Raw genomic sequence first — 18,158 nt, 5'->3', positions numbered from 1 at the left:
CTGCCTAATGCTGTAAATGAGACCAGGCTTTTCAAACTGTGTTCCTTCTGTGTCCTTGATTTGAGTTCAGAGTGTTATAAAAGGGAAAATGCTCATCTCTGCAGAGCAATGGCCTGAAAGAAACCCAGTTTGATACCCCTGTTTTGTGCCGTCTTGGGTTCTCATGAAAATGTTGAACACAGGTTGGTTAACTACTAAAATGACTTCATTCTATTTAGTGCGTGCATACACGGAGGTTTGAGGAATGCTTCTGCTTTTTCTTTGATATTAAGAAGCAGAAAGATCACACAGAAGCGCGGGGGGTATAAACTGGAATTTTCCACTTTCCAGCACCTCTGAAATGCAGCACTTTGAACAGTCAAATGCTGCTGGTGATCTTAACTACTTTGGGCATCGTTAATGATGTGAGGGCAGCAGATTTCTTTTTCTGTAGTGACTAGTGGTCTCCCTCTAGCCTACATAGACAACCTGCAACATGTTGGACAACTTATGGGCATACACTGAAAACTTCTCACAGACAACTATGTCATAGTAACTTAGTAGGCCCATTTCCACCAGGCAGAGGAGAAAAAAAAATCACCCATGTTTTTTTTTCTTCTGTTTCTGGCAGCAGAAAATGAAGATTATGTCTTAGCGTTTCAAAATAATTACTTATATTCTCTATTTATTGATTTGCTATCTGTAATCACTTTCCCTATATACTGATTTACTCTAAAAGAGCAATTACTAAATTATGGCTTGTCAAAAAGAATGACTTAATAATGGCTTATTATCTCAACATCTCGAGAAACTAAGTCAAAATTTTGAGAAACAAAGCCATTATTAGTCATTATTTCAAGATACAAAGCCAAAGTCATTATTTCGAGGCAATAAGTCAACAAGCCCATATTTTAGCATAGCGCTGCCAGTGTAGGAGGGGAGAGACAGCGGGCGTGTTTCTCTCCTCTTCCTGGCTGGTTCTTTCTCTCCGCAGTGAAAGAGTCGGTTCTGTCTGTCGAAGCTCCTCAGCGTGTTTCACCCTGCGCCTCACAACTTTTGTTCCCTGTTTGAGAGCAGAGCGCGGACTGACTGACAGCTGTTCGGAGTTCTTTACTTCTTCTTTTAGCTAGCTATACTGAAAGGGTAAGTTCTCACTCTTCGTGTATTTAAAACGATTGTAGGCAAGTTATTATAGAAGTATTAACTACAAGTTACGACTTGTTTGGTACCGCGTTTAAGACTAAGTTGAACACGTTGCTAGCAAGTGGAAATAAACCGTTCGCCAGAGTCTCTTGAGAATTTCCTAACATTTTCACAGCGTTGGTACGGCGGGTTGGCTAACTAGCTCCTTCATAGCTGATTTGTTTACTTACCGTTACCGAATAGCCAAAGATCCTGTTCGGACAGTGTTATGGCTCGCCTTTACTGTACGCCTGCTGATGTGGCGTTTTGGTTGTGTGTGCTTCACGCTTAGGACTTATTTATGTTCCCTTCTGGATGTTCATCGTTGCTCGTTGCTAACTTCACGTTTTTTCTGTTTGAGAGACCGCTGTTAATTTAGCTCAGCCCGTTGCTTTAGGACGTCTTTGTAACTTGTAGATTAATGAGTAATAGTGGCATTTATAAGTCATGAACTACTAGTTCCGTGTGTATTCGGACAGTAAAATCTCCAGACTCTTCGAGTTTTACAGTGTGAGGTAGAGAAAAGACCACATTTACACGGAGCTTTTAACAGATTCTGTGCTAATGGCGTTGAAACACACCATCCTTTCCCTGAGGCAGTTTAGATGCATGGTGTGGTTCCAATGCCATGTCTGTGATATTCTGTAAGTAATGAAGGGACAGATTGAGAAATAGGTCAGGCCTTTTGTAAACAGGCTAACTTTCTGGAAGTCGTGAAGTCTAACCATATATCGTTTTGGTTTAGAATAAGCTGGCGATGCAGTGTGTGAGAGACTGGAAGAAGAGGGGGAAACTAGCTAAATATTAAGAAGTTTTATTTAGGGCACCAGGCCACAAAATGCATATTCTGTCCCAAGTTCAAACATTGTGCATGCATTCCTGCAAACACTGAATAGTTCAGTTCAGGCCTTTCCAAACCTGCAGATGAACACCAAAATAATATAACAGAAGTAGCAGCCACTCATTAAATAATGTTTAGCTCCGATCCACGTGTCAAACACAAGAAAAATGACCACCACTGCTCTCATGTCCTGGGTTGAGAAGACGTCTGATATGAATTTTCCTCAGAAAATTTCCTTTTACTCTGAAATAAATCTAGCTGGAAAGGCTGTTGAGTCAAAGTGGCAGACAATGTTCTTTTGGCTACATCAAAGATGTAGTTATCTTGTGAATAACAGTTCAACGACTCACAACAGAGCTGAAGGGTGTATACTTTAAGCTTTTCTTTTTTCCATTGCCCACTTTCACTGTTTCACTTAGCTGCTGTTTCCAGTAAAGCCCCTCTTGAAGGAAAGTTGAAGGAAAGTCCCATATTATGTGGGAGTTGGCAGCTGTGCTTTTTTTAGTAACTACCATTTTTTAATTCTTCTAGAAACCAGGAAACACACACATATATATATATATATATATATATATATATATATATATATATATATATATGTATGTATATGTATATATATATATATATATATATATATATATATATATATATATATAGACACTGATATTGAATTAATGAATTATTCCTATAATATATATTCACATATTTCATAGCAGACTGTTTTGGTATCTGTTGATCCATCTTGTCTTCACTACATAAGCCTGTCACCAGGACTTCCTAGAAGTGATAATGAGCATTCTGTTCTATTTTCATATTTCCTTCTGCAGTAATGACTGTTGATGTAGCCTAGTAGTCAGAACCTATCAGACCTGGCTCTAGTTTTGCAGGCAAATGGGGTTTGATGGTACCCTTGGCTGGGTACCACTGAGTGTTACCCTTGTGGAGCAAAAAGATGCTTTGGCTTCCTCCGGATTAAAGAGGAATTCCACCAACACTTGAAAAAAAATGGTTAAGATGTAAACAGTCATTCAGAGTGTTTTGATGTAAAACAAATAATTCTAGAGACATTTACAGAGTGAGAATTGTTTACAGTGGTGATGATAGTAAGCAGATACCAGAAGCATTTACAGAAAGATACAAAGTATCACAAAAATCATGAATGCATTTCAAAAACTGGTCAAATTCCCCTTTAAGTTCTTTGCTTGTTTGCACTGTACTAGTACTAGCATCTATTATTTGTTGTTTTCAGATCTGTCGCAACTATTTGTTGTGAAAAGAAATCAAAATCTTCTACAGTTATAATGAACAGAGAGCAAATTTAGACTTTAGGGACAAACAGATTACACCTAGGTTTGGAATTACACTGTCAGTGGGGGATCCTCCTTTAAAATCCTCTTTACTCTGTGTTCAGAAAACCCTATAAGCCACAAAGGATTTGTGAAGCCATTTTTTGTTCATGTTTAACATTTATTAGATGGCAAGATATTTTAATGTTCTTTGTGTACTGTATATATAATTGCAGTTACATATCACTTACACATACATACAGTTATACACTATTAACAAGAAGAGTTCTACATAGTGCCAAAAAGGTTCTTTGATGTAACAATAGTGGAACCATATTTGGTACTGTATGCAACCATTTTCAAAAGGTTCTCTAAACAACCATGCAGGAAGAACCATTTCTTCATAGAGAAGAAGCATTTAACCAGGCAAAGAGCCATTTATGCATTCACATTTTTGAGTGTTTACAGTTCTATATAAAAACATTGCTAAATTAAAAAAACCTTTGAAGAACCATCTTAAGGATGTATATAACAGATGGCTTAATAACTAGGAAGCAGTTCACAAATAGACCATCATTAAGCCTCAGTCTATGTGGCCCCACACTAACTACAGACTTCACATATTTGTTTTATAGTAGTTACTGAGTAATTTATTGTAGTTACAGAATAATAAGTCTTAAGATTAGCCTCATAACTGAATAAAAAACAATTCACTATAAAGGGTTAAGCATGAGATCATCATGAGAATAGTCACACTTATGCTTCAAACAAATTGCACCTATATTTCAGAGGTTGACATTTACATATGCCACCTCAGTGCTGCTCCCAATCACAACAAACTTTTATAGATCTGGATGTTCTAGTTTGTGAGCAGGTTTGACAGTAGTTTTCCACCAACTGTAAGCAAAAGTAGCTTCAGTATGTTTACATTAGTTATACTTTTATTTGATTATATTGTGCTTATACCATGCATAACACACTTCTGTAAGAACTTGAAGGATACATAAAAATGGATTTCTTTCATTCATAGCAATAGATGAAAAGAGAGATTAACTGAATTATAATTACTGAAAAGAATGAGGTAAGAATGAAAATGTAAGCCAGCAGCCACATTCTAATGCTCACATAAACCTCTTCATAACACACCATAGCAACTTGTCAAGATAGTTTGGTTGCTTTAGCAGTTTGCATTGGCATTTACATTGTAAATATTGGGCCAATAAGCCTCATAATGTGAATATTTCAAAAGGAGGCTGTGTAGTAAATTTCTGGCAGGATTTGTTGCATGTGCTCCTGTTTGGTTGTGTAACTGGATCATTCTTATTCTGCATTCCAAATCATACATTATGGATTCCTATACTGATCTAGCACTAGCCTAGGTTCAGCAGAGAGTAAGTTACATACTGTTAAAGGAATACCCAGTCTAGGTATTTCATATTTCCTGTTCTTTATCCAGTTATGTTTTTAAAAGTAGATAATGTCAAACTAGCTTGATTGCATTAAAAAAGATTAATCTTTTCTTATGTTAATGTAAAATTAAGGAGGCTTATGGTTTTTTCCACTAGACAGAAGGAATTACTTGACACTTTAATGAATCATTTCACATTTTTACCTGTGAAGTATGGAACTTGACAAAAAATCTGATTGCACTTGAGTGGGAAGTAGTTGAAGAAAATAAACTTTAACAGGGCTAATATCTGTTTTTTAGAAAGTCTTTATATGTCTCTCAAGTCACAAATAATGTCTAAATGTCTATATTTTAAGAAAACTTTCACACCAAGTTGAATTGTACTTGACATAACATATCATTAATACAGGGCCAACACATACTTAAATTACAGAAACTGGCATTAAATTTTGTTTGATTTGAAATTGCTTAGCTGATCATCACGGTCCTTTTTAAAATATCTATAGATACCTTAAGACAAGGGAACACACATTTTAAGACAGTTCTCAGGAGTGTATGTATGTGTTATTGTTCAATACGTGAACTGAAGCCTGAAGCCATCATCACTACTGCGTGTGAAAACGAGAACCCCTGGTGTGACTGTTGAGAAGTAACTGCAGATTGAGCAACCAAGTGTGAGCAGTGGTGAAGTCTAGGCCCTGTAATAATTGAGCATGCCAGAAAACCAAATAATACTTTCCCTTAAAGGTCTATTAAATCTTTGTTCTTTGCATTTAAATATACTGTAAACTACATTATACTATACCAGCTGCTTTACTGGTAGATTATTATGCTGAAATTTAAGAGAGTAAGATGTTCGTTTAGAGTATATAAGTGTAATATATGCAGTGAGAAGAAAATGTTGATGATGTAGAACTGGGCAGTATTTATTTAGTGTTTAAGACATCTGATCATTATGGAAGCTGCCAGGCATAGCTGTGGCTAAAAGCTTGTGGGTGCCTGTCAGGGTGGTAACCCAAGAACCCCCTGGTGGACACCAGTGGTGAAGGAGGCCATGAAGCTGAAGAAAGAGGCCTTTAGGGACTGGATGGCTGAAGGACTCCTGACTCAGCAGATAGGTACTGACAGGCAAAAACGTTGGTAGCCACAACGGTGGCAGAAGCAAAATCCAGGGCGTGGGAGGAGTTTAGCGAAGCCATGGAAAAAGACTTTTGGTAGGCTTCAAGGAGGTTCTGGCCAACTGTCCAGCAACTCAGGAGTGGTCAGGGTGGAGAAACTCTGAATTCAAATGAGGATATTGTCGGTTGGTGGAAGGAGCACTTTGAAAAACTCCCTCATGGGAATCAGGACTGGGGGCTTCTGACGTGTCAAGCTCCATTTCCCAGGTGGAGGTTACTAAGGTAGTTGGCAAGCTCTTCAGTGGCTAGGCACCGGGGGTGGATGAGATTCGTCTTGAGATACATGAGGCTCTGGATATTGTGGGGCTGTCGTGGCTAACACGCCTCTGCAGTATTGCATAGACCTCGGGAACCGTACCCTTGGACTGGCAGACCAGAGTAGTGGTCCCTATTTTTAAGAAAGAGGACCGGAAGGTGTGTGCCAGCTTTTGGGGTATCACACTACTCAGCTTCCCTGGGAAAGTCTGTGCCAAGGGGCTGGAAAGGAGACTCCGACCGATAGTTGAACCTCAGATTGAGGAGGAACAATGCGGATTCCGTCCCGGCTGTGGAACAATGGACCAGCTTTTCACCCTCTCATGGATTGTTTATGGGGCATGGGAGTTTTCAAACCCAGTCTACATGTGTTTTGTGGATTTGGAGAAGGCTTATGACCGTGTTCTCCGAGATATCTTGTGGGAGGTCCTCCGGGAGTATGGGGTTGCCAGGGCTACTACTCAGGGCCATTCAATTTCTGTACTCCCGGAGTGAGAGCTGTGTTTGTATGCTTGGCATTAAGTCAGACCCTTTCACTGTTAGTGTTGGACTCCACCAGTGTTGTTCCCTGTCTCCACTCCTGTTCATGTTATTCATGGATGGGGTGTCGAGGCATAGCCGGAGTCAGGAGGGCATTATGAGTGGAGGCGGGAGGGTGGCGTCTCTGCTATTTGCAGACAATGTTCTTTTGGCTGGATTGCATGGATGCCTCCAGCATTCAGCTGAATGGGAAGTGGTTGGTATGCGGATCAGCACCTCCAAGTCTGAGTCCATGGTCTTAGCCCGGAAAAGGATGGCATGCCCACTCCAGGTAAGGGGAAAGGACTTGCCCCAGGTGAAGGAGTTTAAGTATCTCAGGGTCTTGTTCACAAGTGACAAGAAGAAGGATCGTGAGATTGGCTGTAGGCTGGGACAGGCGACAGCAGTAATGCGGTCACTGTACCGCACTGTTTTGGTGAAGAGGGAGCTGAGCCATAAGGCAAAGCTCTCTGTTTACCGGTCTACTTTCCGACCCTCACCTATGGTCATGAGCTGTGGGTAATGACCAAAAGAATGAGATCGTGAAAACAAGCGGGGGACAGGGTCGTCTGGGATTCTCTGCTCTTCCAACTGTTACCGCAACCCTATTTGGACTAAGCAGTTAACAACGATGATGATCATGATTATTTCAGTAGTCTGATATTTGTCTTTGTGGCAAGGCTTTTTATTTGCCTTTTTCTTATTGTTATTAAAGTTAGATTCAATTAAAATATTTTTTTTGGCACTAGTGATATGGTGTCTCACCATGAAGACCAAAAAAAAAGATATAGTCTGGGCCTCAGACACTGCCCACAGAATTACACATACCATTGTATATTTATTGCTGGCAAAGATGGCCACAACTGTCAGGGTTTTGTTTGTTGCTTTATGATTGGCTGTTTACACAGAGTATTGCAAGCAGTTGCAAGCTGTGCACACAGTGATGACGGTGAGGCTTTTAGGACTTATGATTAAGACTTTTATTATGACTTATGGTTTAAGATTATGGATTATGTCTTTAAAACTAATGCAGTGGTTTCTAAATGAGATCTTCATGTGTCCACGCTTACCAACTGTTTTTTGATTTTTGTCTGATCCTACATGTTGATTAATTGTTTTATATGTTGGTAAAATGACCTTTTCTTGTCAAACATTAAGCAAAAGCAACAGGCTTTCTGATAATAGGCAGAAATCTGATCTGCAGGATTACCAAAATAACTTTTAAACATAGCTTAGGCTACGACACGTTTAGCAACACTATTATTTAGGGCATGCCTACCATTATGTTTCATTGAAATATAGGATTATAGTTTGGGTGTCCAATCTTATCTGCAAAAGGCCAGTGTAGCTGCAGAAGTCCAGCCGAGCAGTAGCACACATGATCAATCGTTTGAAGGCTAAAATCTGCAAAGTTTTTTTTTCAGAACATTTTTACTCAAATCTTAATGCAGATAATCTGAAATTCAGTCTGGTTGATTTGCTTCAGGGGGCGGCACGGTGGCGTGGTGGGTAGTGCTGTCGCCTCACAGCAAGGAGGGCCTAGGTTCGATTCCTCGGCCGGGTGATCAGGGTCCTTTCTGTGTGGAGTTTGCATGTTCTCCCCTGTCTGCGTGGGTTTCCTCCAGGTTCTCCAGTTTCCTTCCACAGTCCAAAGACATGCAGTCAGGCCAATTGGACATGCGAAATTGCCCCTGTGTGTGAGTGACTGTCTGTGTCTGTCTGTCTGCCCTGCGATGGACTGGCGACCTGTCCAGGGTGTATCCTGCCTTCCGCCTGAAGACTGCTGGGATAGGCTCCAGCACTCCCCTGCAACCCTGACGGAGAAGCGGCTTAGAAAATGGATGGATGGATGGATGGATGGATATTTTTGGTCCTTTGCTAGTGTGAGATTTAGGCACATTGTAATAGATGTGCTAAAGAGATTAAATAGATATGAAGATATTTAAACTGAATGCATAAGAATGAGAATAACTGTATTACCTCCAGATAGAGATCTACTGTGCATAAAAACATAAAATCAGGTAAAAGGCAGAAAACATGCATTTAAAGGGGAACTATTATACTATATTCTGGTTTCCTCCTTTCCTTTAATGTGTTTTGTAGCTTTTTATGTATGAAAATGGTCTGCAAAGTTACAAAGCCCAAAGTACATACCTGAGGGAGTAACTCTCTCCCACTGAAACCAGTTTTCTCAGCTGCCTGAAGTGCTTCGTAGCAATTCCAGCCCTTTTCCTTTATCACAAGATGACTTAATCACATAATATAATGCTCATTGCATGCTCTCACACAATGCACAGCCACTGCTGGAGGCCGGGAAGAGTTTGTTCTGACTTTCAGGATAAGCCTCTGGCTCAAAGTGATACAGGAAAACCGACACCATTATAAGAATAACTACAGCAGTGTTTACATCAGGAGGGAAGGATCAGCAGACTACAAAACGGGTGGAACACGTAGGGGTGGAACTCTGGCAATTGACCACTCAGAACAGAAAGAACAATCTAACCAATCAGAGCACGCCGGGGAGGGGGGAGGGGGGGGGGGGGGGGGCAAAGTAATTCTAACAGGACATTTCAGACGTCTACAGACCCCAGAAATAAAATTATGAAGATTGAAATGCACAGAAGCCTCAACAACTAAATGAAAACATTTTCAGTATTTAGTTTGTTCACCTGTCTTAATTACAGCTTCCTTTCTGTTCAGGATACTTGTTTTCAGTTTTCAAGGGATACTTTTCTGCATCTAAAATGCGTATTTCATCAACAGTGATCATGAGACTGGAGCAGCTGGCTTAGGCTTGAGGGTATTGTTCTTTTTCTATGTCTCTGTGATCCCTTTTCAGTCAGCTAAGGGTAAAGCAGTAATTAGAAAGAGTGAAACTTACTTATGTTGCTATTTTGTCTTCCACATAAGTTTTTCTCATACTCAGCTTCACAATGCTCTGGATAATGCCAACATCATCAAGTGTCTCTTGCAGTGGAAAAAAAGATCCAGGCCATGTTCTCAGTTTTCATAACTATACTACTGTTAGATAAAATACAGCTTTCAGTCCTGAAAAATGCAGACTAGTGGTTCTTTGGTTTATAGCTCCCTGCAGTATACTTAGAAGAAATCAAGCCTAGTAAGCTTGGCACTGTGGACTTTTTTGGCCTACCCCATTTCCTGTTTGGAGTCTATTTTGGAGGAATGGCAGACCCTTTTCTGTGTGAATAAATGTGTAAATGAACGCGTGAGTGACTGAATGAGAGTGAGGGTGTTTCCTCAAGTATGATTATTTTGATTGTGATGTTTTAAGGGTTCCAAAGAGAGTAAAACTAGCAGTGCTAAATTAAAAGAAAAAAAGTTTTTAATGTAATACTGGTACAGCCTTTGACTTGTCAGTCTGCGTTACATTGTAACAGGCCTGTCACATTTATTACATAATTACACATCTCATTTGAGGGCTACTAAATTAGAAAAAAACTGTGAAGTGAGATAGATAATCAGCCAATTTGCCCCCTTTAGCCTTGCACTTTAATAGTTACACTGAAAAAAACATGTAATCACATTTATTTATATGGCAAATAACTATCAGCTAAAATGATCGATTCATGATTGTGACAGGCCTACATTACAACAGTTTTGGTCTTTGCAGTTATTTAATTGCAGAAAGATTTTATTTAGTAGGATACCTTCTTGTTGATAGCTGTTCTCTGGCTGTCATGCTTTTGTTTTTAAAAAGAGTTAAGGCTGTTATGATTGCTCGATTGAACTGGTTGAAAGTGAAGCTGAAATACAAATGGACTCCTTTCTGAGCTCGTTCCTGTGCTTGACATTTTAAGCAAGTTTTCCTTGACCTTTGCTTGAAGTGTAGTGACTTTTGCCAACCTTTAAATGCCGTCTCATGTTTGGTTGCATCACAGTGTTCCAACGAAAAGGAAAAAATTATACTAATTGTACAAAAAATTATATTATACCCATAATATCTTGGCATGTTTTCCCTCCTCCAATGGCAACCTGTGTTTTGCTTTGCTTTCCAAAGTCTTGAGGGTGACGTGCACAGGCACACAGAGTCCATCTCTTGTGCACACATGTTAGGTTGTTGTACACAGATTTATTTTAATGATAACTTGACTTTTTTCCTGAAGTAATTTTTTCTTGCTTTGGCTGTGAAAGTGTAAAAAAGTAGAACCTATTAAACATATTAAAATTAAATTAAGCTTTCAACAAATAATGACTCATTTCATCTCGTTTCAGAAACTATTGTGCTGATCACTGTTGTCTTGTTGTCTCTTCCTCACAGAGTTGCAGCAGCTATGGGGAAAGGATGCATTACAGCTACCAAGTACTTACTGTTCTTGTTCAACCTCCTCTTCTTTGTAAGTGTACACACTCTCTTACCTCCTCAACGTAAGGTCCAGTCATTTCATCAGCCATGTTACATCCTGCAGCTGATGTGATTAGTGCTTGCTAAAGGATGCAAGGCTAGTACAGACTATAATATCTGTAGAAATTGTAATAATAATCTAAATTTCAACTGTAGTTTTCAAAAGAGAAATTGAGTGCTAGCATGAGATTCAAGACATTTTAATCAGAAATGAATTAAAGACAAAATCCAGATCAGTCTAAGAAATTTGTCCCAGACTCTTGATGGAAAGAGTAAAGCATAAGCTTGGCCTGCTGTCACGTTAGGCTAATTAGACCTGTTAGTAAAAAAGGATGATAAGCAGCCTCACCCAAAGGCTAATGAACAGTGTTGAAGGGTGTGTGCGCATGTATGTCTCTGATGTCTGTCTTGCAAGAGCAGAGACCTTTAATTACCCAGCACGCCTGTACTTTACTGCCTCTCCTACCACAGTGGCAGCCCCCCACGAGCCAAACCTACAGACATCAGGCAATGTAGTTAGACTGACATGTATGAACTCAGATTGTCTGATTGAATTCTGGTTACTTGGGTTGGCTTTACATGGTGAAACATTCACACGTGATGGATTGCTTGAAATATACAGGAAATTAACCCTTTAACATTCCAGGATTATTTCATTAAAAAAGGTTAATTATTGAGTAACTACATGGATTTCAGTGTAAACTAATGGAGCTGTTCTTAGGTTATAGAAGTGTGTAGTGAAACTTGGTCTTTTGGCTTGTTAAGGGGTTAAATATAAGTTTTGTTGTTTTTTTTTCTGAGTTTTGTTTTTTACAGGCGGGGATGTCTTTGAAGAACACTACCACCTTAAATGTCTATCTCTTGACTGATATTGATATAATGCATCCTCTGATCCTTAACCGTGCCAGATACTATGAAATATTTCCCAATGTGTTTGAATGCAGTATACTAAGTAAAGTCTTGCACTGCAATATCCAGTCTTTGGCAATGTTTAAAACACATGTCATTTGGCCAGGGGCACCAAAATATTGTGCACAAATGTAAAATGTATTTATTATCAAAATTAACTGCTACCCGGTCATGTGCAAATCATTATTATTTATTCTTTTTTGTTGTCAAAAGTAAGATGTTTAGTAATCACAGATTTTACGGTTTCTTGCTTACTGTATATGCATCATCTATGAAAAAAGGACACAGCATAACTAAAAACAACAATAGAAGCCTGAATTCAGAGTTCAAAACTAAAGAAGCAGTCTTGGGACACAAAATTAGCTTTTTCTTAAGTGATTAACTGCGTAGAGATTGTGGAGGAAATTGTGTAAAGTTGTTTTTGCTTAACCTACACTTTGACAGGAAATGATTTCTTTCATGGGTCATCACTACCTCACGCAATATTATATGGAAAAGCCACAACTTTCATTAAGCGCACTGAAGTTCTTTAACAGTGTTATTTAGAGTCACCTATTTAGGCCTGCAATAGGTTGTTGTTTGAAGAAATGTCTATTAGATTTATGTTTAATTAACATTTATTTATTTTTCACTTCAATACTGTCATTCTGTGACTCATTTTACTCCAGCTGGCTCAACTTACTCTGCTTGTCAGCTCAATTTGTGCCAGTAGACATTTTTTTTTCCGATTGCAAGGACTAACATTTTTCAGATTTGAGTAAACTTTATAATCTATAAAACATCTTGATTGCCAAACATCACTAAAAAGTTCATTGGTATCAGTAAAACAATTGAATTAAAGTTAATAAAATAATGACTAAACTTGCCTTGTTCTCCCTTAACTACTTTAATAGCTAACTAACTGGATTGGACAGGAGGAAATTCTGTGTTTCTGTTGAGTGAAAAATTTAAATAACAGCCTTCATGGCCTTGAGAACAGCCTGACCAAACAGACTTCTGTATTGATCAGACTAAATCAACAACGTCCATATGTCTTTGCCTAATATACTTTAGGTTGTAAAGGAGTCAAATATGTAATATATTAAGAATTAAAATAACATACTGGAAACATTTCAATGTTATGGGGAACATTTAAAATGAACATTCCAATACAAGTACGGTAGAGTACTACACTTAATATGCTCCACCATGCTGGGGATACTTCTCATTCAATGTAATAGGTGTGGTAAAAGCTGGTAGTAATGACAAAAGAACTAAACCAAACTGATCCACTACTGAGCACACTGTCATAAATCTGCTTAAAAAGAACTTAGTGTACGTCTCAGCACTGCTATCCAAAATGTTAGAATTTTGGATCCAGTGAACATCAGCAAACAAATAATGCCCAGTTAAGCTGTCATGAAAAGGATCAATTAGATCCACAACTGGCTGCAAACAGACTTTATTTAAACAGAGAGAAAGGAGTAAATGTATTACTGAAATTCACATTCAATAATCATAGAAAAAAGTTCAGTCTCTACTTACCTCAGATGTAGGCATTGCATTCAGCTGTTCTTGAGTACACCTTAGCCCGAGACCAAGAGAAGGTCAAGTAAAAATGATGTCAATACTGAGACAAAAGAGATTTCAAGACCGGTTTTAAGACCGTTCTCAAGACTAAAACTGGATTAGACTACTACAACACTACAGCTTTACTTTGAAACAAGTTTTATAAAAGCCTACTTAGCCTGTAATTACATCAAACAGATTTTATTTTTACAGAATTATGTTAATTAATACATCATGGGCAAGAAAATAAAACAGAAGATGGCCTATTGGATGGTTAAGATTCAGATCTGCTACTATTTGTGTGAAGGATTCACCATGTAAAACAGTCATTAGAAGCCTAGAAGTTTCAGTTGTGCTGTTCTGACATCTGATTGCATTCTTGTGTACTTGAGGTTTAGTATGGCATGGGGACCGGGAAGAAAATGTTCTTTTTGTGAATCTGTCTGCAGTTTTTCTCGCTCTCTACCTTTTTTTCGTCTTTACCTTTCTAAATCCTGCTAGGCACAGAAATATCAACATGTAACAAGTGTGGCTTATGTATTAATGAATTTTTTTCTTACTCTCTAGATTTTTGGCGCTCTGATCATGGGCTTTGGATTGTGGGTTCTTCTGGATAACCAGAGTTTTATTGCAGTTCTGCGTAAGTGCAAAAACTGATGAATTTTGTCCTTCCCTGTTGTTTATATTTTCATGTCTTAGTGACCTCAGAGTCCATGTCAGGATATATTTCATGACAAATGAATATAACCTCTTTGGAGCAGAAGCCTGAGGCTGTTAGATTTTTAGATGTGCTGTTCTGGTGGCTGATTCCATTCCTGGGTCCTCAAGAGAACAAGGCTTTACGTGTGACCCTCAGTAGAAAACCATATAGCTTGTCCTGTCTCTCAGAAAAAGATTCATAGCTCAGCACTTCCTCTGGCCAGATGTTGAGGCCTCATAGTGTGTTGTGGAAAGTTGCTCTTGTTTCTGTGATGTTTTTGATTGCAGCTTTCTCTATTTAGCTGTGATGTGTATTCTTTTTTTTAGTAGTAGGGGGTTTCTTTTTTGCTACTAACCGCAGCCCCAAGCAGTAGTGGTGAAGTCTAAGCTTATACGTGTGACTGACTCATTAAAGGATTTTCCAACATGTATTTTGGGGACTTTGGAAATCCTCCTCAAAGTTTTATTCTTTTCATGGTGAGGAGATTCACATCCTGGTAGTATGTAATTCAGCTCAGTTGATTTGGATCAGTAGGTTGGAACTGTACATTCATATGTACACAGCACATTCTCTTTGGGACATGCACTCAGTTGCCTGTGTGAAGTTGGTTGATAAGTCTGTATATATAGCATAAACTGTGTAAAAGCATTGAGAGGAAGTATTTTAATAAGACAGACCAGTTTTAAAACAGTCTACTAAACCAGCCTTTCCCATTCAGCTATGTTGTCAAGTAATAATAATAAAAAAATATTTTTCCTCTGTACAGTGTATTCCAGTACATGCATGCTGTTTATCATGGTACTGCAGATTAGGTATAGGACCCAGAAAGTAGGTGCTGAGATTTCTTGCTACATCCCATTTCCTATTCCCTTGCATGCGATTGGGACATTAGTCTGTTCACCATTTAGCTTCCTTTCATCATCAAGGAAATGTTTTAAATCCTTTAACATTCTTAGCCACCTACATTCTTAGCCCTATTCTTTAGTAACTTCATGGAAAAAAAGTGCAGCATGATAGAATTAATGTTAGGTTATAAGAGTTAGTTAGAGAAGTCTGAACCTATGGATGACATGAAAGTTAAAGTTAAAGTAAATTTCAAGAGAAGCAAATAGCACAAACCCTATTGGAATTATTTTGTTGACCACTCTTTAAAGTTTAATGTGATTATTGTAACACACTAAGCAAGTGCTGACTGAATTTCATTTGACTGTGTATCAGTGCCAATTTTCTACTTAGTGAATATGAACATCTGTGTTTTGTCACCCATTGTACACTCATAGTTTCCATTCTCAAATTCCAAACTCTCTCTGTTAACACAACAGTGATCTATGTTTGAGTGTATTTATGGACAAAATTTACTGTGATGCAAACAAATGTACCAGCTGACATGTAAGTGAAGTTGTAAAGAAAACTGCAGTAGAGATTACAGCCAAAAACAAGTATAATTAATTAAATTCTTTTAAAAAATGAGATCCGAAATTCTCTTCCGTGTAGCTGTGAGACACTATAAATAAGACTGTGACCGAAAGCAAGGGAAGAAAATGCAACATGGAAACTGGGAACACACAGAGATCCTGTTTTTGGCCAAACTTAATGGAAGCTCAGAGCGAAGACTACTTAAGTCAATAAACAGTCAGGCGTCCATATACAGCACTACATGGGCGAAGTGTAGGAGGTTCCAGCCCCTATAGTGGTAGAACAGAGGACCCTGCCCAGAGACATGGGGTCGGAGCAAGGCCACCCCAAGTATGAGGATATCCTCATGGTACTGAAGTTGAGCAAGAGCCAGAGCCTCTGCTATCTCTAGAGGGACAATTGGATTCTAAAAACAATAGCTTTCTAAAATGGTCATGATAAAAGGGGCCCTTCAAAACATTTTCTCAAAAAAACAGGCGCTTTTCATTCCTGGGAAAGAGAAACACATTGCTGCTAGATATTTCCAAAAAATAAAAGCAGACTTAGAAAGAGTATTTTTCAGGAAAACCAGCACTGTAACTTACATGGAAATATTATTCTTGTCAGTTTAGTATATGTATTTATACTTATACATTAATAAAATTCGTGACCAACATTCACTTACAGTACATTGGTGGAGACCACTGGACGAATGTTTTACAACCCCAATTCCAATGAAGTTGGGACGTTGTGTAAAACAAAAACAGCATACGATGATTTGTAAATCCTTTTCAACCTATATTCAATTGAATACACTACAAAGACAAGATATTTAATGTTCAAGTGGACAAACTTTATTGTTTTTTGCAAATATTCATTCATTTTGAATTTGATGCCTGCAACACATTCCTAAGAAGTTGGGGCAGGAGCATGTTTACCACTGTGTGACATCATCTTTCCTTTGAACAACACTCAATAAGCGTTTGGGAACTGAGGACACTAAGTGTTGAAGCTTTGTAGGTGGAATTCTTTCCCATTCTTGCTTGATGTACAACTTCAGTTGTTAAACAGTCCGGGGTCTCCGTTGTCGTATTTTGCGCTTCATAATGCGCCACACATTTTCAATGGGAGACAGGTCTGGACTGCAGGCAGGCCAGTCTAGTACCCGCACTTTTTTACTATGAAGCCACGCTGTTATAACACGTGCAGAATCTGGCTTGGCATTGTCTTGCTGAAATAAGCAGGAATGTCCCTGAAAAAGACGCTGCTTGGATGGCAGCATATGTTGCTCCAAAACCTGTATGTACCTTTCAGCATTAATGGTGCCTTCACAGATGTGCAAGTTACCCATGCCATGGGCACTAACACACCCCCACACCATCAGAGATGCTGGCTTTTGAACTTTGTGCTGATAACAATCCGGACAATCCTTTTCCTCTTTGGCCCGGAGGACACGACATCCATGATTTCCAAAAACAATTTAAAACGTGGACTCGTCAGACCACAGGACACTTTTCCACTTTGCGTCAGTCCATCTCAGATGAGCTCCGGCCCAGAGAAGCTGGCGGCGTTTCTGGGTGTTGTTGATATATGGCTTTCGCTTTGCATGGCAGAGTTTTAACTTGCACTTGTAGATGGAGCGATGAACTGTGTTCACTGACAGTGGTTTTCTGAAGTGTTCCTGAGCCCATGTGGTAATATGCGTTACAGAATGATGTCGGTTTTTAATGCAGTGCCGCCTGAGGGATCAAAGTTCACAGGCATTCAGTGTTGGTTTTCTGCCTTGCCGCTTACTTGCAGAGATTTCTCCAGATTCTCTGAAGCTTTTGATGATATTATGGACTGTAGATGATGAAATCCCTAAATTCCTTGCAATTGCACGTTGAGAAACGTTGTTCTTAAACTGTTGGACTATTTGCTCATGCAGTTGCTCACGCCCCATCCTTGCTTGTGAACGACTGAGCCTTTCAGGGATGCTCCCTTTATACCCAATCATGACACTCACTTGTTTCCAATTAACCTGTTCACCTGTGGAATTAAGATTAAGAGACCCTTATTAGTCCCACAATGGGGAAATTTCACCTCCACATTTAACCCATCCGTGAAGCAAAACACTACATACACTCTAGTGAGCGCGCACACACACACACACACACAATGAGCAGTGGGCACACTTGCCCAGAGCAGTGGGCAGCCCAATCCGCAGCGCCTGGGGAGCAGTTGGGGGTTAGCTGTCTTGCTCAAGGACACCTCAGTCATGTGCTGTCAGCTCTAGGGATCGAACTGGTGACCTTCCGGTCACGAGGCTGGTTCCCTAACCTCCAGTCCATGACTGCCCCATACTCCCCCATGTTCCAATCAGGTGTTTCCCATCTTTTGTTGCCCCTGTCCCAACTTCTTTGGAACATGTTGCAGGTATCAAATTCAAAATGAGTGAACATTTGCAAAAACCAATAAAGTTTATCTGTTTGAACATTAAATATCTTGTCTTTGAAGTGCATTCAAATCATGGTATTCTGTTTTTATTTATGTTTTACACAACATGCCAACTTCATTGGAATTGGGGTCGTAACTTGTTTTAACAGACATCTGAGG

At 39.1% G+C, this 18,158-nt stretch overlaps 1 protein-coding gene and 1 long non-coding RNA gene across 2 annotated transcripts in view; one reads left to right on the top strand and one right to left on the bottom strand.

The window, feature by feature from the left end:
- Window positions 1–1,427, bottom strand: part of LOC108435319 — a 32,475-nt gene extending 31,048 nt beyond the window's left edge. The window contains exon 1 of the long non-coding RNA XR_005130468.1: window positions 1,353–1,427. This is a non-coding gene — a long non-coding RNA (uncharacterized LOC108435319). The remainder of the gene's footprint in view (window positions 1–1,352) is intronic.
- Window positions 959–18,158, top strand: part of cd82b (CD82 molecule b) — a 31,093-nt gene continuing 13,893 nt past the window's right edge. Inside the window, exons 1-3 of the mRNA XM_017687347.2 lie at window positions 959–1,122; window positions 10,928–11,003; window positions 14,036–14,108. Coding sequence (XP_017542836.1) covers window positions 10,941–11,003; window positions 14,036–14,108 — 136 coding nt within the window. The 5' untranslated portion in view covers window positions 959–1,122; window positions 10,928–10,940. The remainder of the gene's footprint in view (window positions 1,123–10,927; window positions 11,004–14,035; window positions 14,109–18,158) is intronic.

Source organism: Pygocentrus nattereri, chromosome 7, assembly GCF_015220715.1.
Source record: "Pygocentrus nattereri isolate fPygNat1 chromosome 7, fPygNat1.pri, whole genome shotgun sequence".
Classification (NCBI taxonomy): Eukaryota; Metazoa; Chordata; class Actinopteri; order Characiformes; family Serrasalmidae; genus Pygocentrus; species Pygocentrus nattereri.
This window is presented reverse-complemented; position numbering and strand designations above follow the sequence as displayed.